The sequence below is a fragment of the Micropterus dolomieu genome, linkage group LG13 (assembly GCF_021292245.1).
Source record: "Micropterus dolomieu isolate WLL.071019.BEF.003 ecotype Adirondacks linkage group LG13, ASM2129224v1, whole genome shotgun sequence".
NCBI classification, from domain to species: Eukaryota; Metazoa; Chordata; class Actinopteri; order Centrarchiformes; family Centrarchidae; genus Micropterus; species Micropterus dolomieu.
The window spans coordinates 6,205,683-6,229,022 of NC_060162.1; the positions used below are offsets into that span (position 1 = coordinate 6,205,683).

General features: G+C 38.7%; 1 protein-coding gene across 3 annotated transcripts; it reads right to left on the reverse strand.

Moving 5' to 3' along the window:
* Positions 1 to 456: 456 nt before the first annotated feature.
* Positions 457 to 22,412, reverse strand: tnfrsfa (tumor necrosis factor receptor superfamily, member a). Of its 3 annotated transcripts, none has more exons than XM_046066561.1 (10): positions 22,370 to 22,412; positions 11,259 to 11,427; positions 9,935 to 10,066; positions 4,750 to 4,861; positions 4,355 to 4,488; positions 4,151 to 4,252; positions 4,019 to 4,068; positions 3,630 to 3,911; positions 3,472 to 3,508; positions 457 to 2,898 (listed from the first exon to the last, which is right to left on the reverse strand). In XM_046066561.1, exons 1-10 carry the CDS (start codon positions 22,382 to 22,384, stop codon positions 2,597 to 2,599), a joined length of 1,335 nt encoding a protein of 444 aa, XP_045922517.1. In that variant the 5' UTR covers positions 22,385 to 22,412; the 3' UTR covers positions 457 to 2,596. The 3 variants fall into 3 exon arrangements, with proteins under 3 accessions (XP_045922517.1, XP_045922516.1, XP_045922515.1); XM_046066560.1 differs by lacking the exon at positions 22,370 to 22,412 and adding an exon at positions 20,849 to 21,095 and having other exon boundaries at positions 4,019 to 4,065; XM_046066559.1 differs by lacking the exon at positions 22,370 to 22,412 and adding an exon at positions 20,849 to 21,095.
* Positions 22,413 to 23,340: the final 928 nt, after the last annotated feature.

The following is a 23,340-nucleotide window of genomic DNA, read 5'->3' on the forward strand; positions in this document are numbered from 1 at the left end:
TCTCCCACATAAATTCAATGAAAAAGTGGGTAAAGAAATAACTTTACTAGCAAAACTCCAGTGCAAAATTATAGCTATTAAGATATCACTAAGCTCCCGAAAGTATATTTATGTAGCATTGACCTTATGCATTAAAGGTACTATCCTTACTTTAGCCCTATTCATGATCAGTTACAGCTATTTCTACTGATTGGATGCATGTGCGTCTTAACAGTAAAAAGTTCAACTGTAATATAATATTTAATGTAACAGATAATGACCCTTCTAACCTGAGAATTATTTTAATACCACGATAATGAAGTCTGAGGATTTAGACTATTTGTGATGGTCTTCCTGTTGTAATATCCTACTTCCATCTTGGGATTTGAAAGATATGTATATTTAACAACAATACAATCTATAGCTTATTTATTTTTCACTGTAACTAAACATGAAAACAACAGTAATTTCAAACAATTCCAAGTCTGTACAAAACATTTATTTGAAATTGACATAAAAACAGCTTTGATTTGCATAATTTATATCTGAAATCCATGACAAGCAAACAATAACTAAGGGGGAAATGGCTTAACGGCAACGCTGAAAAGATTTCTTTTTTTACACTAGTGAAAGGAAGTTAATTGAACGGCTTAGGACTTGTTATCAAATGTGTAAAAGTAAAAACACAGAATTGATTTTAAAAAGAAAGACATTCACTCACATGAACTGCCACAGAGTACAAGAAAACATGCACAGAAGCCTATTCACCGTTGTGCTACTTAAGGAAAGGTCAAGAGGAATTTTAAAAGAAAAAAGGCTTAGAGTTGAGAAATTGATTCATAAAAAAAGATAAAAGGGCAAATGTTAAGTGAGAGAGAGGTGTATAGTGTCCCTAGAAATTGATGCAGGCTGTTTTCATTGTCTGTCAATAGATGGCAGTGCCAGCACTGTAGCATCACTCTTCAGCAATAATATATAATTCTGTAACTCTTTCCTTTATACATAAGAGACTGCAGGAAAATGGGCAAAAATGTCACAACCTCAACAGCCAACCACTCTGACTGGTGTTTCTGTTGTTCTTAATAGCTCTACACCTCACTAAATTCATTTTGGTTTGTTTATAGAGCTGGATATATACATATACACTTTGTGAGGCTTGTATGCTCTATGGACATTTGTATGTACATGTGACAGAATTAGGGAAATGAATTTGCTCTTCTTTTTAAATCCTTCATCCTGTCTGAGTCTAACCAAGGCAAAACAATCAGTACCTGCATCCCACGTCACACAGACGAACTATTTGGTCAGTCGGTTTGCTATTAACGGTTTGGACTCAACAGGTCAGTCCTCCTTTTTTTTTAGATGGATCACCTCAACTCCAATTTGAAATGACAAATTCTGCATTTAGCATCATGAAAGCTTCAACACTGCTGAATGTGGCATCAGTGGAAACTCACTTGTGCAGAAATGACATGCGTAACATTGACACATTGACAGTGTGGACCAGAGTGCTACACAAAAAACAGTGCAGCAAGCAAAATCAGAGTTTACCTAAACACTGCTAGGGTCAACCACACCTTGAAAAATTTTGTCAGTCATTTTGCTCCGTAGCTAAACGTTTTCACATCACAAATACAGTGTGTGCCTGTTTCCACGGTCGTTTTTGGTAATGGTATAAATAATGATGAAAGTGAATTATTATTCATTACAATAAATATGTCAATAAATAAAATGACCTTGAAGTTCTCAGCGTTACATGGAAACATTTGACTAAACTATTAACAGTTGCTCCAACAGAAACAGCGTGTGAAATTCCTTCTACGATGTTTTGTGTCTGTAACACTGAACATAAAAAACATCAAAACGACTGGACGCCAAAAACTGAAAACATTTCTCCAATGTGACTTGACAAATTCATGACTCTTTTTGAATCACTAGGCTCAATGAACATAATGAAATCATACTAGGATATTATACCTAAATAAATTTAGAAATGGAGGTAAAGTGTATGATTAGTACGGCCGTTGTCATAACAAATGGACATCATTAGTCAGAAAAATGTTCATGAACTGTTATATATGGTTTCAGAGAGGCCTAAATCTACCAAACAACAAATATAGCATGATTGTAGTTTTAAATCCTACATGTGCCAGAGGCCAGTGCAACAAAGAGGCACAGTATTAGTGACATAGCTAATGCCACTCCTACAAACCAGTGTATATCCTCGTCTCCAGGTAGTGTATTGATCTGGGTAGACACATGCCCAGAGAGATTTATAAGCTTTCAATATTTGGATTCATGTTGCTTCATTAGAAAAACATTTTCATGGTTGTTCTTGGTGGTATTGTTGTTAAATTTGACAACAAAACATATTCTTCATTTTCAAAATTACACCTCCGCATTTGGCAAGTAGTCAACATCCTCCAAGGCTCCACCTTGCCCTTTTTGTGTTTTTCTTTTTAAAACTACTGGCTTTTAAATACATGGCTCGTCGGCCACAAAGAGGTAAGCCTGTTCGTGAGACACAATGTCCACCAATAGTGTCTTTGTGCTTTTAGTTTTTCTTGTATTAAGTACTTTGTGTTTACTTCAGTTGCAGTCCCTGTTACTTCAGCTTTCAGGGTGTGTCTGCATGCTTGTAGAAGCCTTTCTGCAGGGCTGCAAAGGCGATGTCCTCAGCTGAGCGTCGCTGGTCCAAACTTAGCAAAGCCTTGAACAGGTCGTTGATGTCGGCTTTTAGTCCCTGCCTCTGCATCCAGTTCTTCAGCAGTTCATACACTTTGTCACCAGCGGCGCCATTCTCTGCAATTCGAATGTGGTTGTCACTGACTCCAATCATTCTGAAGAACTTGTTATGAATCCGCACATCCAGGTACTCGTCGAACAAATCAAAGCTCTTCTTTAGGGATTTTTCTGACCCTTAAAAACAGACAAACAGATAAATTTTTAGTTTTATGCCATTTCAATGTAAGTTGCTTACACAGACACTCTTGATGATCTGTCATTTTAGCTGTTTGTATTCTCTTACAATGGACCTATAATTACACTGATTTGCAACTTGGCAGTTGATGCTTGGAAACAGTATACACATTGTTCCTATATGAGTTTAGGAACAATCAGTACATTTCAGTCCATTTTCCTTCAGGGGATGCATACATAAGATTTTTAATAGAGGATCAAACAAACCCGTTTAGCCATGTTTAATTTAGCGTGCAAAAAAAAAAGAAAAAAACAGCAAAAAAGAGCATGTTCCAACTCCCTGAAGGCTTGAGTATGGCCTGACTGTCATGAGTTTATTAATCTATCAAGCAGCTAATGTGAGATACTGTTTATTTGACTTCCCTGTGGACTGACATAAACTGTAATAAACAGCGCTGCTTTCTGTGTACAGCTGTCTTTTAGGACAAATGAAGCGGTGTGAATAGATTCATGAAATGAGTAAGAAATGTCTAGTAGAGGGGAAATCTCGTCCTCCAACAGCAGGAACCTTACCAAGCAGTGGCACCAATCGATGTCGTAGAGGATCATCCTACAATACCAGAGAAAATACAAATATAAAAGTGATTAAAAATTGAAAATGAATATCCTAATTCAACACAAATGATTTGAACATCTGAGATCTTTCTGATCTCCCTACGGTTTCCCCTCACCATGTATGCAGGTGGCTGTCTGACGGCAGTGGGGCTCTGGTGTGGGGTGTTACCAGAGGAAGCTGCTGTGGGCAGGGCTGACAGGCTAGTTTGAGAGGAACTAGTGGTGTTAGGCAAACTGTCTCCTAGCCCTCGGTCCTCATCTTCGAGGGGAGGGGAGGCCTTGGTCATGCCAGGCTGGGTCTCCTGCAGCAGGGGCCGTGACTCTGGGCGGGACTCCTCCCCTTCCAGACCCGCGTTCTGATTATTCTGTCTCTCCTCTGCTGTGGCTCCACTCTCATCCTTACCAGATAAAAAAAGTAGATGACAAAAAACAGTGACATATAGTACCACAGATTAACTGTGTCTACTACGACACAAGAATAACCTATAATAAAACAATAACTTACAATAGGAATCTTCACAATTTCGCTGGAATCACAATGGCTCTTTGAACCTGCTAAAAGCAGACAACTATCATTAGGACTACATACTTAATATGCAAAACATTAAAAAGGATACAGTAAATGATGTCAACTTACATGGTATTTCACATGAATGTTGCTTAATTATGAACCACCACACAGCCAGTCCAACAAGGATAATGATGACAAAGATGGCCAGGAAAATTATTATTGGAATAGCTGGAAAAAATAGAAATAAATCAGTGAGGATGTACAATTAAGTTTAAAATAACTTTCGATGCTAAGCAGTTTGCTTTGCATGAAACAGTGAAGTGAAGTTACCAATGTCTTGTGAAGAAGTAGGGGTCAGTGTAGGAAGGGCAGTGGAGGTTTTGGTAGGGGACGGATCCCGTTTTCTGCACTCTGTGTTAGAAATGGGGGTGCACTTCTTTACCTCGTCTTCCCCGGACTTACACCTGTCATTTTGTAGAAAAATAAATACATTTCTAGTAGTAGTAAAACATACAAAAACCATAACCATGATCATTCCCTAATCGTCACCATATTGCAGTTGCCATGTGTAAATTTTGTACAAAGCAAATTTCTTTTTAAATGTTTTGCATCCGATGTAAAAAAAACTTTGTCACTGAACGTAATTTGTAGAATCGCCCAATATCAACAGTCTTGTGAAGAGTGGAAGTGAAAACTATTTTGGGAAAGAAGTAAATCACACTTACTTCGCGCAACGTTTGCAGACTTCGCAGGCCTGATCTGGGACACAGAAGGTCCCCTGTTTGCACTGGCACCTTGTGTCTGTAGTTGTGGTGCAGGACGCAGTCTCAATCTCATCTGTGGATGGTGAAGTTGCGAGTAAGATTAAATGACAGACGGGTTTGTATGTGAAATATCACGGCAATGAGGGCCAGAGACATAAATAAAATCACAGATACAGAGACCAACACGAGATTAATGCACTCACTCTGAAACATATTTAACAGCAAGTTACCAAATCAAATAAACAGACAGATATAAAATTATATGCTATGATTATTTTAAACGTGTCTTGTGTCATAAAAATACAATGATGTTTAAGCCTATAATGCATAGACAGACAGGAGCCGTGAGGTAGTACATATGTGTCTCGTTTTGTGCTTTTTTTTTTTATTATAAAATTAAAAGACATTGTGTAAAGCTATATTTAACTGTAGCATACCAGCCACTGGATAGCTAGACAGCAAAATGTAAAGTAGTAATCTCAACATGTCTGTGATCACCACAGATTCTATGTGAACAGCTCAAGAGAAGTATAAATAACTGGTCAACTCAGTGTGTGTAACCTGTAAGGCAGCTTTTGGTCTTGGAACAACTTGTGATTTAACTTTGTGAAGCATTTGCAGAGTTTTATAAATAAATTCATAATAAATCTGTGACCATTGGCATGTGTTAAAAGAGACAGAACATGGTGGACTTGTCAGCTAATTTGTTGGCCGTTAGCAAATTATATGGTAATTTTTTGCAAAAAAAGTTAAGTTAGATAATTGGGTTTCCAATTTCGTCTTCCTCGGGATAATGAGGGATGGAGAATCTGGTACGGTTCATTTATTAAAGCGAGACCTAAAAAGAAAGAATCACTGGCCTTTAAGATGCAATCAAAATGAACAACAAACCAGCAGTCCACCTCAACTGGATGACCTTTCACAGAAATATGATGTCCATACTTGCCAATTAAGGAAACACTGCAGTAGTTGGTTTGGTTACAAAAATGCAAGCACTATGTTGTAATCCTCTTCCACACTAATTTTACACAGTTTTATAATTTTATTGAGACAATTTAGCTACTTTTGTGGAAAGTTATGATTTTTTTTTTTTGTTGAGTTTTTAAGTATTAGCAGCGGTCTATTGATGAGCTGAGAAAATGTGTATTTAATTGGGAGAAGCTCTGTCTTTATCTGTCCATACATTTGAATTTGAGTATTAAACTGATCACAGCCAGCTGACAGACTTGAAATTAAGAGAGAGTTAAGACTCGTCTTCTCTCGGTCTTTCTCTCCACGCTGATTTGTTTGTACCTGCCCTGCCATTAATTATGAGTGACTTATGTTCATAATGACGTAAGCAGTTGCAAAAACTTGGATTCTATGAATATAAACACATACATACCATGAATTTGTCACCAAACATGACTCATGTTTTGTTTTAAAATTGTGCTTACATAAGCTGATATCTTTTAAAGAAAAATATTTTTATAAGTTGCAAATGGCAAGCATTACCACTGAATAAACTGGCTCATAGTGTGTGCTTTTTGGTTATTGGCTATTCTAAATTATTGTGACCTCTTCCTTGTCAGTATTCTTGTTTTTTTAAGCTGGTTAGTGTCTGCACTCACCGTATACACAAACACTTACCCAGTGACCATGAGTTTACCAGAGCAGTTCTTAACTGCTATTTAGGCCAAGTTATTGGGATAATGGATTTGATTGTTATAATTTCATTACATATAATAATCAAAATTTATTGACAATTTTCCAATACAAAACAATTTCCTTCGGGCTGTTCTATTCTAAAGATGGGGCATAGACACAATTTAATTTATTGCATGGCTGTTAAACGCTCAGCCCCGCAGCACAGCATCAGCCCTTACTGATTGTAGAACACACAGATGACAACTGAATTTTCTCACAATGATCATATTGATTTTAAAAACAAAGTTCCTTGTAAGAGGCCTGAGAGTATAATTTTAGTTTAAATTACAACAGCAGTTAAACAAAGCTGACTTTGTTGGACTTGTCCATGCTGATGATATTGTTCATTTACTTAATCTGCTCCATTTTGTCATTTGTTTACAATTTAGTTCATTCGATCAAGCTTTAAAACAAGTTTTGTTGCATATTTTATCACCAGGGGAGCCATTTTACACACTGCTGGCAATGTGGCATACACGCTTCCTTCAATTTGTGCTAAAGAATCTAATTTTAAAAAATATGTGGTGTTGGACATATTCCGTCTAGAGCCTGTTGTACAGTTGCACAGAGCAAGCGGTACTGTATTGCTTGGTGTAGTGACAAATCATGGTTATAAGTTTTGTAACATAATTATGCTCTATGCTGAATGGAATGTAACACATGCAGAAGTGAGCAACAAAGCTTTAAATAGGATCTGAGTCAGGGTAAACCCAAAGCTCCATCAATTAAACAAACATTCAGACTGTGTCAGACTGGCAACCAGTCAATACTCGGCTACCAGTCAAGCAGCTGGTGTTTTGAGGAATATGCTATAATTTCTTGATTATGTTATAATAATATATTTTATTAAATTGGCAGGTGCTTTGTATAAGTCTGTGCGTTGGGGTTGGGACTAGGAAGCGTACAAACCACAAAATCAAAGTGAATTGTCTATTTAGCCCAATTTGAATCTGAATATTGTTTTCTGTGTATTTCCTGTCATATCTAAGAAATTTATGTACTTGACCCAACATGAGTCATTCCTTATATGAATAATAACCAAGATAACTTTCACTGGGGAAATACCCTTGAGAACATTCATGAAAAGGATTTGTTTTAAAATGATGCAAAACCTTAGTTTGAACTTCAAGAACACAAATCTCTATTTGGCACCATAAATAATGTAATCAAATAAAACGTATTTCCCAGCAGGTGTTTCAGATAGCAGCACAGTTCATTTCAAGTGCAAATACTCTATAATAAGGGCAACTTTCCAACTTTTTTATTCACATTTATTTTGGAGCATTCCACTGAATTATTACATGGTCACAAATAAGTTAAAACTAGAGCAAAACACACAAAGCTCTATTTTAAAACTGCAATGAATGAGCACAAAAACATCCTATGTAACAGTAGTCTCTTTTCTGTGGCTCCTGCCTTTCAATGGACACAAAGACACCCAGTGTGGGAGACAATGAGACACAGCCACACCCAGTTCAGCCAGGTAAGACAGACACACAAGCGAATCTCCTGAGACAGGTAACACGCTCACATTCAGCCAACGAAACAAAACAACAAAGACACGCCCTACTACTCCGTGTAACATCATAAGATCACATTTTCATGAGTGGATCTGAAAGGCGAGGGCACAGACAAAAAGGTATTAACTTTCCCAAACAATTTATCTTTGACGTACTGGATTACTGAAGACTACTTTGGAATTAAAGGACAATCCAGTTAGGTGTTTTCTTCATTTTTTTTTTTTAACTACCTGGGACTTATTATTAGTATTCAGATTTGACAAAGCTGTTTTCTGGGTTTACCCTGACGTGAGTTATTTATAGGGCTGCACCTAACGATTATTTCTCAAATCAGTTAATCTAATGATTATTTTTTGATTAGTCTATTCATCTAACAACAAATGTATTTATGATTATCATGAAGAAAATGTTTAATTACTCGATTAAAAATAAAATAAATATGAAAAGCCTGTCTCAGTAATAATTCAATATTTTATTCAATCATCAAAAAGTGGCAAGTGAAGAACATTATAATAATAGTAGTAGTATATGTTAAAATGAGTCTTATTTCCATGTCACTGCTGTGTTATAATATTAATAATAACAGATCCTCTTTCTCATATGCTGGATTAGAAAAATACTGGACCTTAAATTCAAAAGGATTGCTGTGACAACCCTTTCCTGAACTTGAAAAGTAATTGACCTAAAACTTAAAATGGTTATGACACTGATTTATTTCATCACTGGAGTAATATGCAGATAATCACTGGCAAATGTATTTTTGCATCAGTGTGGGGCAAAGAATATAACTGAAATGATTTACAGACTGTACAGACAGTCACGTACCCTTAAAAGTAAACACAAAATATAAAACGGACAAATATTAGATGGACACATGGTATAACATTACATTACCATGACAGCAGCAGTGCAGAAATTACTTTGTACATGGGCACAATGAAGAAACATTTAGAAATTAAATTTTAATTGACTACTATGAACAGAAGACGCGTTCCTCGTCTTATTAAAGCTAATATATCAAGCTTGTCAAGGGAACGCAGTGGCAGCGAGACCGTAAACAGGATTAGCGTTGCTGCTGCCGCTGGTGTCGTGAGAGAGCGCTCTGGGATGCTATTTCTTCACATGATCGTGCCGCTTCAAGTGTTGGGTCTCTGTCTAAAATACGTCCAAGTTTTAGATGGTCATAGTTTCTTAGACTTCAGAATTGCAAATTTCTTCCTGGGGAAATCCTACCGGCTGCAGCGATGCAGCAATGCATCAACGCACGTTATGCAAATCGATGTATTTTTGTAATCGATGATGTCGATTTTGTCAATGAATCACCCCAGCCTACTTACTTACTATAGTTGTCTACAAACAAATATTTACCACGCAGTGGTCCCATTAGAGACATGTCTTATATATCCTATACTTGTCTTTCACATAAATGGGTAAACAATAGGATGATTAACTGATTAGTCAATTCTACTGAGTAGAGTAACGTTCAACATTTTTGATAATCAATGAGTCATCATATAATCTTGTTAAATGGTGAAAATTCACGGGTTCCTGCTTCTAAAATTTGAATTTTTTCAGGTTTTCTTTGTCTAATTGTAAATTGTAATGTGCTTCTTTTTTCTTTTACTATCTCCTGATATTACATAGATCAAACAAATAATAGCTTCATCAAGAATATATTCAAGTGACAAATAATTTAAATACATGTTAGTTGCAGTTCTATTGAGATGGTTTAATGGGAGGAAAAAGTCATTGGCTCACCACTTGCGTTTATTGGCAGAATGGACCTCACTGTAAAGATGCTTGCCCGAAGAACCAGGTTTTAAAACTTGACATACTATTATATACCTTCTAAAGGATTATCAATAATAATTTCCACTGAATCTCTCAATTAAAATTAGGGCATAAAGAAACATGCGTGAAGATGAAGAAAATCCCGTTACCTGAGCGGCAGTGTGTACAGGGCAAACAGCGGTTCATCCCATTGGAGTGCTCTGTGTAGGTCTGTCCATGCTCACAGTGAAGACAGGTCCCTTGTTCTTTGTCTCTCTCACATTCCTTTAGCACAAACGTTCCTGCAAATAAAACAAGAAAACAATCGAGTAATGTGATAAATATATACAAAGTACAGGCAATTATAGTCCTGTGAATCTTGACTTCATTAATGTGGTGTGTTTCCTGTGTGTTATGTGCTTCTAAACTGTAAACCAACTGGATATCAGCTAAGAAGAGGAGGGCAGTTTATTTGATAAATATGTAGGAGCGAGGGGGGCATTTGAGTTTTTCTTTACTTGTCCAGGATTCACAGTTTTATACGAGTTGACATGTTTCCAGGAACATTTTCCTACAGGCCAGTGTCTCTACCAGGCAGTGATGTTCTGTTCTATCAGTTAATCTTTTAATTATCTGTTGCCCATAAATAACTTTAGACTTTTGCCTCAGTCTTTGTGCACACCGCTGATTTTCCAAAAGGCCTCCTTTCCATTGTTACTGTAAATGTAGACTTTAAATATAAAAGAGCTCTTATTGAACCACTGCTGGAGTTGTGTGCCTGAAGGTCTTCTCAGTTAAACTGACAACAACATGATAAAAGTTTTTAAATACATGCACATATCATTTGATTAAAGGCACGTGATAGAATTAAAGCATTAGCTGATAAGGTTATATATTTTCCAGTGATTAATGTGTACCACAACCGAAACCTGAACTGATCACATATAAAGATTTCTTAGAAGTGAGAATGGCAAATGAAATAATTAAATCAGCTTGCAGCAGCATGCAGTAATTGCATCTTGGATAAATATATTCTGAGTTAAAAAGAAAAAAAAAGTTAACAGCCTTACCAAATCATAATTTACATAATCAATTAAAAAGATAGACACTTTAAAATAGCCTCTACTTTATATTCTGCACTTTTTTCACTTGGTCTGGAAAGAACACATGATGGATCAGAGTGAAGCACAGGCAGTGAATATTTGCAAAACTCATTTAGGATGTAGTTCTGGCTATGGGTTCGACATTTGACTTCACACAAAGTGTCATTCTAACTGTTGGCTCTAGCTTGTATGCAGTTCTGGTTATATCAGAAGATGTAGATCAATGTTTGAGGATACAGTAAACTTTACAATGTATTCATCAGGGGGAGTTTCAGGTTGAAATGTTGCAGGTTGTTGCAGCAGACGTACATATAAAGGCATACATTGATGTTTGGTTACAACTGGAGCTATAGTGGCTACTGTATATTCTACTTAATGTAATTCTACTTACCAGCCTGGCAATTGAGGCAGCAGAGTCCCTGGTGGAGGTACTCCTGATTCTCCAGACATGTTCTGTGTCGGCGAAAGGTGACGTTTTTGTTTTCGTCACTGGACAACTGAGATGCCGGAAGTTCTGCTGCGTGACAAACCATCCCGATGAGGAGCGCTGCCACAAACACCTGAATCATCAAGATCAAGGAGAGAAAGAGCATTGCATTATTTTTATGTATCCACAGTATACAGACTTGCCCACTCAGACTCATTAGATGAAGTAAAGTGGACAGTAAAGAGGAGAGTCTATCTTCATAGGAAACCTTGTGTGAGCAATCTAAAAGTTAATTTGAACCATCTGATCTGAACATCTGCCGTGGGAAAGCAATTAAGGGAGCCATCCAGTCGGTCAGAACTAGAGGCAAAACAACCCTGTGTGTGCAGGATGCAGAGCTATACACTAACGACATGCAGCGTAACAGGCAACCAAACTTAATTACTCCATGATCTGGTTTTCTTGCAGGAAAAGTTTAAAAAGTTGAGACTTTGGATTTCCTCTACTGTGGGTGTAACAGAAAGGGTTTGCTAAGGTATCTCAGCTAACACCAGCACGGTGCCCATATCAAATGTGATTCCAGAAAGCCACTCATGTGCTAGATAATAACTGGCTTGTATAGGTGGGGTACTATGAAGAATACAGCCGAACACTTTAGTGTGGCCCCCAGGCGCTGGTGTTTATTCACACGCTTTTCACCATGTCAATGTGAGAAGGCCCCATTCATTGGCAAACAACACACTTTAGTGCCTCTACTTCAAATGACCCACATTCTTAAACCCCGGCCCTTTGAATGCCACGACATGTGACACCGCCATGAAGCGCCTCAAACGCAATGCGACACCTCCTGGGTAAATGAGAGGCCTAGATTTGGAGGTTTTGTCTCTTCTGTGGACCAGCAACCCCCCCCCCATTAGCCCAGGAGAGAAAGGAACAGGTTAGGGCGAGGTTGAGAGGGAGAAAGAGAACGTGGAGGGCCAATTCAAAGCGAGAAATTGAAGCGATATGAAGATGGGATGTTGTGCAGGGAATATGTTGCCTAAAAAGACAGTGTGGGAGAATGAGAAGATTTAAACAGAGGTAGAGAAAGAGGGACAGCCTAAAGCTGAGACTGACTCCTGACGCTAGACTTGGCTCTCTGGAGGGCCGCCATGCCTTGTTGTTCAAAAGAACTTTCCCCTCTCTCTTGCTCTGCCTTTTCCCTTCTTCCTCCCTCTGCTCACGTCAGACTTTCCAAAGAAGCTGAGAGGCAGACGTGGAAGGGCAGACGGCCGGCAGAGCAGTCACAATCACACCATTTAGATCTATCCAAACATTCTGAGGAGGGGGGGGAGAGAGAAGAGAGAAGGAAAGGGGAGGGAGATAAAAATGAGAGGGGGGACTAACAGCTTGCATGACACAGGGTGAGGCTTTAGACTTGAATACACTATGTGTATGACTGCAGGGTGGGGGATGTAGAGAGCCATGGAACTGGAGAAAGAGTAAGTAGAAGGCCGTGTGAAAAGGCAAGAGAGAAAAATCTGCGTATAAGCACATGTGCATGACAAAACAGTGGAAAGATGGGAAAAAAAGACGACAGGGAAAGAGTGGGCTGCACTAAAGGTGATCCTACACTTCCTACAACGGAAAAGTAGAATGTTAAATTCCACTGAATGTCAGAAAAAAGTTCATCTATCCAAGCGTACGTAGCAAATAAATCACTTTGGCCACAACTCAGGTATCTTTTAGACAGTGGAGATGCATAGACAGCATAGACATGACATCATTTCCAGTCTTTGTTCAATTCAGGGCCTGTGATTCAAAACACTCCCAGGTGCAGCCGCTTTCAGTAGCTAACCTGTTATGCTCAGCAGCTGTGGGTTGTTACTGTACATAGAAGGTGCAATCGCATTTCATAAAGAGAAATAGGGTTGCAAGTATTTGATTATCTTCAAATGTCTGTTTTTTCCCCAAACAACAGATATTCAGTTCACAATGATATAACAGAAAAGCAGAAAATCCTCACATTAAAGAAGCTGCAACTATGTAATGTTTGGCTTTTTTGGAAAAATTAGCAAATCAATCAATTAAATCAACAAAAAGTTTCTAAGCTCTAAAGAGAAAGAAACAGCAGATTTTGAGAAATGTTTAAAGGTGGATTAAAGGTGGATTGATTTAAAAGCTGGCAGTGTCATAGAAGTTCATAATCACTCCTCCATGTGCTGATGTGGGAATCAAAAGCAATCTCTGTTCAGCTTTTATTTCATAATAAACAAAGTTCAGTCAGTCTGAGGGAATCCCACTTTGTGGTATTTCTCGAACACAGCATGCTCGCAGACCAGGGGAATGAACAAAGCCATCAACAAGTGTCCACACTAATGTCCTAAGGCCGCTAAACTACATAGACATAAATCTTCTGTATACATAAACTCTATGGGCAGCCACAATGTGGCTTAGTTTTACCTCTATAACCAAGTGAGGAGAAAGACTGGAGTGACCGTAACCTCAGAGTAGAAAGCCCTCCAAACCCACAATCCCTGGAAACTCTCCAATCCCCGGCTGAAGTGGTTCAGTCCACTTCACAATCTTCTCTATCCGCTGTACAATGAGCGGGCTTAGACACAGATTATCTGGTAAAACAGTGTCCTATTGTCATGCCTTCAGTCTATATGTATGATAGGTTAGTACTGTGCTTGTATGGAGGAAAGTTAAACCAATAAAAGTTACAATAAAATAATGAGGGACCCTCTGTTTATCTGACAACAGTAGCTCCCCTCCACTTCCTCTAAACACTCTGGGTTCTTCCAAACTGCCTTGGCACAAACTCTACACATGCCATGTACACTGAGAACGCATTTGTGACTAAATGACAGGACATCCTTTCAGTTGACCTAGGTTATCAATGGGCCATTTAGAGGGCTGTGATCACTCCATATCCCTGAGGGAATTACAGTGAGCTCCATTATAAAAGAAATGGGTAGATACAGAAAACAGAAAATGCAATGAACTGTTGTGCACACACACACACACACAGACACACACAAACCAAGGGAGATTCTTCATTTCATATTGGACAGATGATTTTAATCATCAACTGATAAGGAAAGACATGATGTACCTCATTATACTCCTGTATCCGGAGTAGGACCTGACTCTCCATATCATGCTTCTCTTATTAGCCAATCCTTTTCTTCAGTCACTTGTGGGGCATTTGTGACAGTTACGATGTTGTACAACCGTACTGTCCGACATTGTGAGAGGAAAAGAGCTCCTGCGAGGTTTAGATTAAAAATATTGCTATGCACAAGTTTAGTGCTCAGGTGGTTTATTTTAATATTAAAAGATCTCTAATTTTAGCATTCACATGTGACTCATGCAGTCTAAAGGAAAAATTTGTTTATGCAATTCATTCAAGGTTTTTTTGTGTGAACAAAACTGCAGCAGAGGGTCTGAGTCATCAAGCAAGTAAACTAACACTAACCAGTATTCACCATTACTACTTTATCTCCATGTTACATCCAGGAATTTAGCCTTTACACAATGGTGATATTTAAGAACTCAAGAGCATGACCATCTGGAGGTTTGAATAAACATGTTTTGCGTCAGAAATGACTAAAATATGAAACAGCTCAAATGTCAACAACATGTGTCACCCACTGACTTAATCTAATGCAAACACACAACCACAACCTCCCACAACCACAAGAAAGAGACACCCCCCACAACCCCCCCCCCCCCCACCCCCCCCCCCCCCATCTCATAGTGGGGGAGGTTACACTTTACGCATTACAGCTGCCACTGTTTAGAAGCACAACTAATGTCAGAGTTCAAATATTGTATCAATCGAATCATCAGTGATCATCTTGTCTCTTTGTCAATTTAAGAGCACAAAGTATATATGTTGCACAAGTCCAATTTCTATTACCTGCTTGACTTTTCAAAGCCAGAAAATTATATCATTACCTAACAATAACTGCTAAACTGTCTCATCTATTTGTGACCAACTGTCTAATTGTCTTGTCTAATTGGACAAATAAGTCCTAATTAATGGTTTGCCATTGGTTTTTAAACCTAATTTAACCAAAATACCCCAATTTATTATTTCAGATGAGACATTAACTACACTTTTTCCTAATTCAATAGGAACTATACTCTACAGTGTTTTCAGTAACTGTTCGGATAATCTTATTTAACTGTTGGTTATAATTCAAATCCCTTGAGACTGACCTTGAAAGGACATGAATGCTCTCTGCTTTACAGATAACGCCTGGCATTCCCTGGAGACAGGAGGTGGCCATGCAAGACTTTCCTTGAGTGATAAATTGCACTGACATTCTGTGTTAGATGATGAAGTCAAGTACAACCTAGCTTATGTCGAGAGAAGGAAGTCTGACACTTGCTACAGCGCAGTAAATAAATCAAAAGTTCAGCCAAGCTCGGATACATTCGTCATTTTAAAGCTGAAAGATACAAAATGCAGAGAATGACTTCCATGTCAATTTAAAGCAGCCAAGACAAGAAAGCACTCAGTGTGAAAACTACATTGTTGAGCCACAAAAACGGCGCACACACTTTGAAGAATACGCACATGCATACACATACAATCGAGTACACAACCACATATAGAGAGTGTATGTGTGGGAGCGTGTGAAAAGCGGCTGCCCCCTCCTCTCAGGGAGCACAGGAAGCTCGAGACAATACCGAGGCTTCATGCCGGGTTCAGCTCTAAACTGTTCTCTCCACAGCAGCCTGCCTCAGAGCAGCCCAGCACCCGATTACACTCACAACATATCCGCTAGGCTGGATATTTATAACTCAGGGAAGCTGCAGCTCCGCAACACAAATTCTTGAGTTTCCTCAGGAGGTATGCTTCACTGATTAGAGGAGTGTGACAGAAAGCAGGTTAGGTGACATTCACCTTCAGACCACAGAAAAAAAGAGAAAGAACAAAAACAATCTGTGCTGACGACGACCGATGATGAAATTTCTTGGCAGGCAACCTGCAACTACAAGTTAGTGAAATGTCTGACAACCTGACGTTGATGCTGACCACATGAAAATGGGCTCATTGTTTTGATGACTGCAAGAAAGAAAGGTGGATGAAAGTTCATAGAAATGTTCACATGCAGCAAGCAGGTACAGCGTACCACATACTTTCCAATTTGTTTGTGTTGTGAGGTTGAGATGGTCTCTGTACTTTCTAAAATTCGGCTGACGCACATGAATACATCACTGTTAGTCATACAGCATGTTATTGAGGGATAAGCAAGGACCTTGAATTTGAACGTCAATCCACAAATTTAATTTAGAGAGTTGTGTGCAGGAGGCCAATTAACTTAGCCTTTTCAAATTCTGATTAGTCCCTTCACAGAGAGGCTGAGCAGCGACTCACAAGACAACTCTAGGAGGGAGAGAATGAAAAGAGCAAGAAAGGATGACTAATAGATTTAAGTATGCGCAGAAATCCATCACCTCGCTCTAGAGACAACACATTAGCTCCATTAAAGCTTGTCTTTGTGTAAAAGAAAAAAAAAGTCCATGAAGTGCAAGCAGTTTATAGCCTTCTCTATAAACACATCACAGCAAAAATGTAGAATATGTGGCTGGTGTAGCAGGTCAACAAGGACTTAAGTGACCATCAATAGCTGGAATGTATGTCTTTGTAAACAGAAGTCCATTCTCTGGACAAAGGTTGAGTTTGTTCTAAAGAGTCAAAAATTTTGTTATAACCTGCTCATTCATCCAGGAGAGCAGGATGTCACTGATACAAACCTTATGCCACTCTGGTTTAGTATTGTGTCCTGTGTCTGAGGCGCACTAAATGTCTACTGTACTTTGACTACAGAGCTGAAACGATTAGTTGATTAATCGACAGAATATGAATCTGCAACTATTTTGAAAATCCATATATCGAATAACTCAACAAATTCTTTAAGCAAAAGTGTCAAAGGTTGATACATAAATTGAAGATTTTTGGCTTTTAGACTGTTGTTTGGACAAAACATGCTTGTTTCCTTGTTGGAGCCCTACTACCGCACAGAAATGACTTTAATACTGTCAAAAATAGACACACTCTACTTTCTATTGACTAAAAACTGACAAGGAAACGCTGTATTGAGGTGAAGTACTGTAGTGTGTGTAGGCGGGTGATACCGTGTGAAGCTGCCTGACATCTTCAAGGAGACAACTACGGCTGAACAATTAATTTTTTTGCAAGGATCTGTACCAAACAAAGATGTTTTCCTAAGTCTGTAGAATATGAAGTGTAGGCCAGCACATCTCTGCAGCACGACAATATTTGATTTAAAATGGTACGCACGCACACACAGGAGCTTTAGCTGCAGCCTTAATTCACTACCTACAATGCACATTTACTGCTAAACTTGCTAAAAAAGTGGTGGGGATAAAGTTACAGGACCAGTAAAGAAAAATGCCTCAGTATTCGACATAGCAACAATGGCAACAAGTGTCATCGAGTCCTCCAGCAATCATCTATGGAAGAATGGTGCTTATTGCTTATCTATTATTTTATGGGCCGTAAGTATTTAAACCAAGCAAGAGTTGACTAATTAGGCTAACTACATATTATACACACAGTATAAGCTAGACAATGTGGTACACACTACTTCTATTACAAACAGCTCAGCTTTTATGTTTTTTTTTTTTTTTACACAAATAATGTCATGTCACAAAATGTCAAGATGGTATAAAGGTATGACAAAATAGATACCGCACTAGGATACTACTAGTGGTGAAAAATACCCAACAAATTGCTTCTTTTGTTTAACCAAGAGTGAGACCCCTAAGATATTCTGTTTCTGGTCACAGAAAAGCAGCAAAATCTTACAATTGGAACATGGAAATGTTTGACATTTTAGCTTGAAAAGTGAATGAAACGATGAATCAATTTCAAAATATTTGAAGAGTAATTTGACTTTTTTTTTCAGCTCTACTGAAGGTCACAAATTTGCGTCGCCATTTGGGAAGAAAAGCACAACAGTTTTGTAATAGTGACTTCCCTCTACTTCATTCATCATGTGAATATAATTATTTCTCATAAAGTACACTTCTATATGTTTGCACACACATGACAAAGTAGCTACCACTTTCTGAGAGAACAGCTTTGCGCCCTTTGGCAATTAGTATCCATTCCTAGTGTACTGTCCTCAAAGAGGACAGTAAACTCATGTGATTTGATCCATCAGATGACTTCTGTACACATGGGAGCGCCACGTATGAGAAAGGACTGCAGTCCAATGTTGTCTGCAAATTCCTAATGACACTGTGTGTGATATGGAATTAATTGGGTCTAAAAAATATATATCAGAATGAAGCTGGGTGAAGTAAATATGTTTTCCTGGCGATGTTGACTAATTATCTGCACTAATCTCAATGCTGAACCATTCATGTGTGAGCTCTGACTTGTCTCTGATGGTATGCATTATGTGAGTGGGCAGCACCTGAACAGGTGGCACTCCCTAAATGAGTCAGCAGGCCTTTGATAACTACAGAGTGATTCACCATTAACAACGAAGACAACAGCAACAGGTTTCCGAATAACAGATCCGCCAAGAATAAAACAACAATAAAACATTGGTAGGTCTGCTGGAATGAATACCTGAATGGCAAACATTAAAAAAGCCGCACAACCACCTGGTATCCGACAGTGAGCTGGTTGCACCCCATTGCATCATCCAGTGTCCATGTAGCTTCTCAGTTATAACTGTTCAAATCACCATGTAGAGCATCAATGTGCAGCAGTTACAGTATTAAAACTCAAGAGTGGCCAATATGTTGACCACTGCTATGTCCCCAGTGACAAAGTTTGGCCTCCTCTTGTCCCAGATGTCAGTCCTGCCCTTGTTTCTGTCCACAGAGACAGACAGGGATATTTCCTGTGTGAACCAACACCCAGACACACAGTAAGCAATCACAGATAACAATCTAGTGTACATTTGCATGGGCATGAGAAATCTCAGAAGAAAATTGATGCCACTAATATCAGTGTATCTGTGTACTCTAGACAGGAAGTTTACTGGATCGCCAGGCACGTACACTCAGGCAATTTCAAGGGGTGTGTGTGTGTGTGGGGGTGGGTGGGTGGGGGTCTGTGTATATGTGAAGTTTCCTCATAGCCCCTTAGCAACAAGGCCTGCTGGCGAGGCCTCCAGAATGTACTGTGGTTTATAGAAGAGATAAACATTGACTTTGCCACCCGGAGAAGTAAATCTGATTTCAGTAATGGACGACTGCATGACCTGAAACACAGATCAGACAACGCTGAAAATAAACACTAAAGCTCCAGGCACATCAGCAGATGTTACATTTACTTTGACGGCTACATTTACACCAAGCAGAGCTACAGTAGGCATCCGTGATGACATGCCACTATACTGCAGTTTAATGACTGGCACGGTTGCCCTTATCTACCACGAAAGCCGAAGAGCTTTAATTTGCTCTGTAATTAGGAACTCTGATTCATTTCCCGCTTCTTATCTCATACTCTAATGTAAACCAGTAAACTTTGAAGAACTCTGCATCCAAAGGGAAGTGAACACCCTCCTGGTGTCCCATTTACAATTCAGACACATATTTTGCATTAATCCAAAGAACCTTTCATGAATTGGTCACACTTGAATGCCTTACAGTGAGCATACAGTATTTATAGTGTCAGGCTTTGGTGGTGCATGGTTGGAAAAAATAACATCTAAGGAATGAAAAGACATCTCTGTGAAGGTCTGAGAGTGGAATAAACTTTACTGGAAAAACTTTGTGGCTTTAATTGACTAACTGGCAAGGTGAATTTGCTTTTTTTTTTTTTTAGAGCTTTAGACATGTTATTATACTCTGTGTCTCTCACACAATCTTCACATAATTTGATTTAAAAGCTTGTTTGACTCCATGGCAGGCCATAGCTGCCTGCACTGCACTTATTAATAACGCCTCTAAGGCCAGCTTCACCCGCTGAGACAGACCAAGAGCCATCATATGTTGAATGTCTGAACAATATGACCACATGATGTCCAACACAGATGGTGGCTGTAACGCTGAGTGAATGATACAGCACATGTACTGTACTGAGCAAAGAAGCCAAGAACAGGGGCCTTCAGAAGAGCAAATCTTCTCTACAGAAATAAACACTTACAATAAACAACAACAAACACAATGTTGCTTCCTGTGTATGAGCTCTTGCGGGACAATGAACGGGCTTGTTTCATCTTCTCCAGCGAGTTCACAGGCCGTGATTTCTGCTCCCATGTCCCAGCACAGCCTTTCGAAAGAGACACAGTTTGCCTGTTCTAGGCGCCAACTTAATTTGAAAGTCGGGTTTTTATTTTATTCTATTAAAACTCTCGTGGTGACAATTTAAACCAACATGTTATTTGTATTAGGAGCTTAAACTGTCCCGCTGTAGCGTCGCGAGCGCGTACATGGAGCTATGCGAAGTTCAGCACAATTTAACCCATCATTAACACTTCCAATAATGACAATATTAGAGGCTGTTAATCAAACAGGGTAATTTAAATTCATGAAAATAAGTATTCTGAGCTTACTGTCGTGTTTAGGTTACTTACAGAAAATTTCCCGTGCACCGGATCGAAGTTCATCTTGGGAACTTCGAGATGAGAGGAAATCCCGGGGACTTGGACTTCGCGCAAACCACCAGTGTAAAGTTTCTAAAGAACACAATTATAGTGAAAAAGATGACAAGCCACACGAGTCCAGCTTTAAAACTATCCGTCGTCCGGCTTCTTTCATGAGTTTACTCTTATCACTGACAAGACTTCGCGTCGTTTTTCCACCGAGCCGAGAGAGACACGGTCTGAGCACCGCTGAAGGATTTTTTTTCCTTTTTTTTGCCTCTGCGATGTGTGTAACGTCAGACCCAGGAGCCAATCACATCTCCTCCCCCTTAGAATAATAATTAAGCAAGTCTGCAACGTTGGACTCAAATGCAGTTTTTCAGCGCAAAACATAACATTACATGTTCGTTACATCACATTTATCTGTTTTACACAATTTATAGACATTTAAGCAGCCCTAAATTCAAATGTGTAATCTTTTGCTTTGCTTTGATCTACATATACTCATCAGTAATTCACTCCAGCCACTGTAGCGATTAACTAGCATGTAATGTGTAACCAACTAATGTCCAACGAGTTGAAGCACCAGTGAATAAATTATCCCAAAGCGTGACCTTTGGCACAAATATACACTCAAAAGGAGACACTTGATTGGTCTTCATCACACTGAGGAATAGTTTTTTTCCATTTACTTGAGTTTAAGTGGAACAACTGTTATTAACGCACTTAGTTTGTGCATTTTAAGCAGTATACTTAGTAAGTCAACTACTATTTAATGACACTTTAAGCAGTATACTTAGTAAGTCAACTACTATTTAATGACAACATAACATTAATCCACTTTTTGTACTGAGCTACATCAAACAACAAACATCCTGCTGACAAAATCTTATTTAAAGTGGATCTGAGCTAAAGCCTGTTTGTCTAGAGGGGATGGGGGTGGGGGGTTAGAGAATGGAAGATATTAGGGCAAACCTACACTAGACTGTACCAGGGTAATTTACAAAGAAAACAAACAAACAAACAAACAGAGCCAAACAACTATATCAGGTCTGCTGACTGTTTTGTAGTGCCAGACAGATTGTGAAATTTCTAGACACATTCAGAGTAAATGCTTTCTGACATATGTCTCACTTCTCATTCACCAGTCTACAGAGAACGCTGTGTTGTGAAACATTAGAAGGATTAGTTAATATCTTGTGACTAAAGTCATGATAGTGTGGGTTGGGGACCATAGGGGAGGTTACATTACTTTAATTAGTGTGTCAGTTAGAATGGCAAAATGCCCTCTGTTGCCCGGCTAAACATCTCAGAAAAATACTGATGTGACAGTTCTCACACGACTATTTTGTTTACTCACAGTAAACTGCTGAATGCAATAGAGGTCATCAAACTTCAGGCTCCGAAAAGGGAAAAAGTGAGCGTGTGTTTGAAGCTAAAACAAAAGCAGTGAATGACACAAATAATAAAGAAATTATGTTGTTCGCAGTGGAAGAAGTTGATCATACTTACACCCAAACATTTCATAATATCTGGAACAAACACAACACAGCAGATGCATCCCATCCCACCCCCTCCTGCCAAAGTCAAACATGTGTTTCAATTAAAACTGTCTAGGAAATCTCTATCCATATCTTCCACTTGGAGCACATCCTGTGCTCCTCCTTCTGAGGTCACTGGCTACGTGCTCGAAAACAGGAAGTGTATGATTGAGTTATTTACAGTCTTCTCCTGAGCAAGTCAGTATTTATGGCCACTGGGTTAATAAGTTCAGATAGCAGACTTGTGCAATAACAATTATCACAGAAAATTCTGCAATTTATCATCTGTAGTTTGAGGGAGAATGTTTTTTCTTCACCAATGAAGGAAGCTAGTTGCTAAATGCTGTGCAGCTGAAGAGTAATTTGCATATGTGGGGGGCAGTGTGACGGTCATGCGTTTGTATAATTGTGTATGTAGGTGTGTAAGTGTGTTTGAGCAGATGGCAGTAAGTTGAGAGTTTCTTCACAGAAGTGACCTTCTGGCAGAACAAATAAAAGGAAGGGAAACCTTCCTGAGCGTCAGTGACTTATCTTGTGACGCCTACTGGGTATTGTTTCACTTGCTATTTAAGAGGGTTTAAAAAAACAATGACAAGGAGCTGAAAAAATAAATCTAAGATATAGGCCTCCAGATGATGGTCTTGTTCAGTGTTATTTGCATTAACATAAAAAACAAAAAAGTTACCAAATCTTATTTCACTGCAGCCTGACTGTTGCATACTTCCTGTAATTGATTTAAATTTTATTTGGTTGTAAAATTAACAGAAAAAAAAATACATAGCAGGGACATTATGACTGTATTCATAGCAGAAAACAAGACAGGAAATTGTGAAAAATGGACACACATTCTTTTAACAGCAGGAACATAACAAGGACAGCGGCCTTGCATAATTTTTTAAGTAAGATGGGACATCAAATTCAGTTTCATGCTTAATCATTTAT

Excerpts from the sequence above, each read along its gene's own strand:
- tnfrsfa (XM_046066559.1), bottom strand. The coding sequence starts at position 20,881 with ATGAACTTCGATCCGGTGCACGGGAAATTTTCT. Across the intron at positions 4,253-4,354 it reads TACTTCTTCACAAGACATTG|CTATTCCAATAATAATTTTC; the intron begins GTAACTTCACTT and ends TATTTTTTCCAG. Across the intron at positions 3,509-3,629 it reads GACAGCCACCTGCATACATG|GATGATCCTCTACGACATCG; the intron begins GTGAGGGGAAAC and ends CTGGTATTGTAG.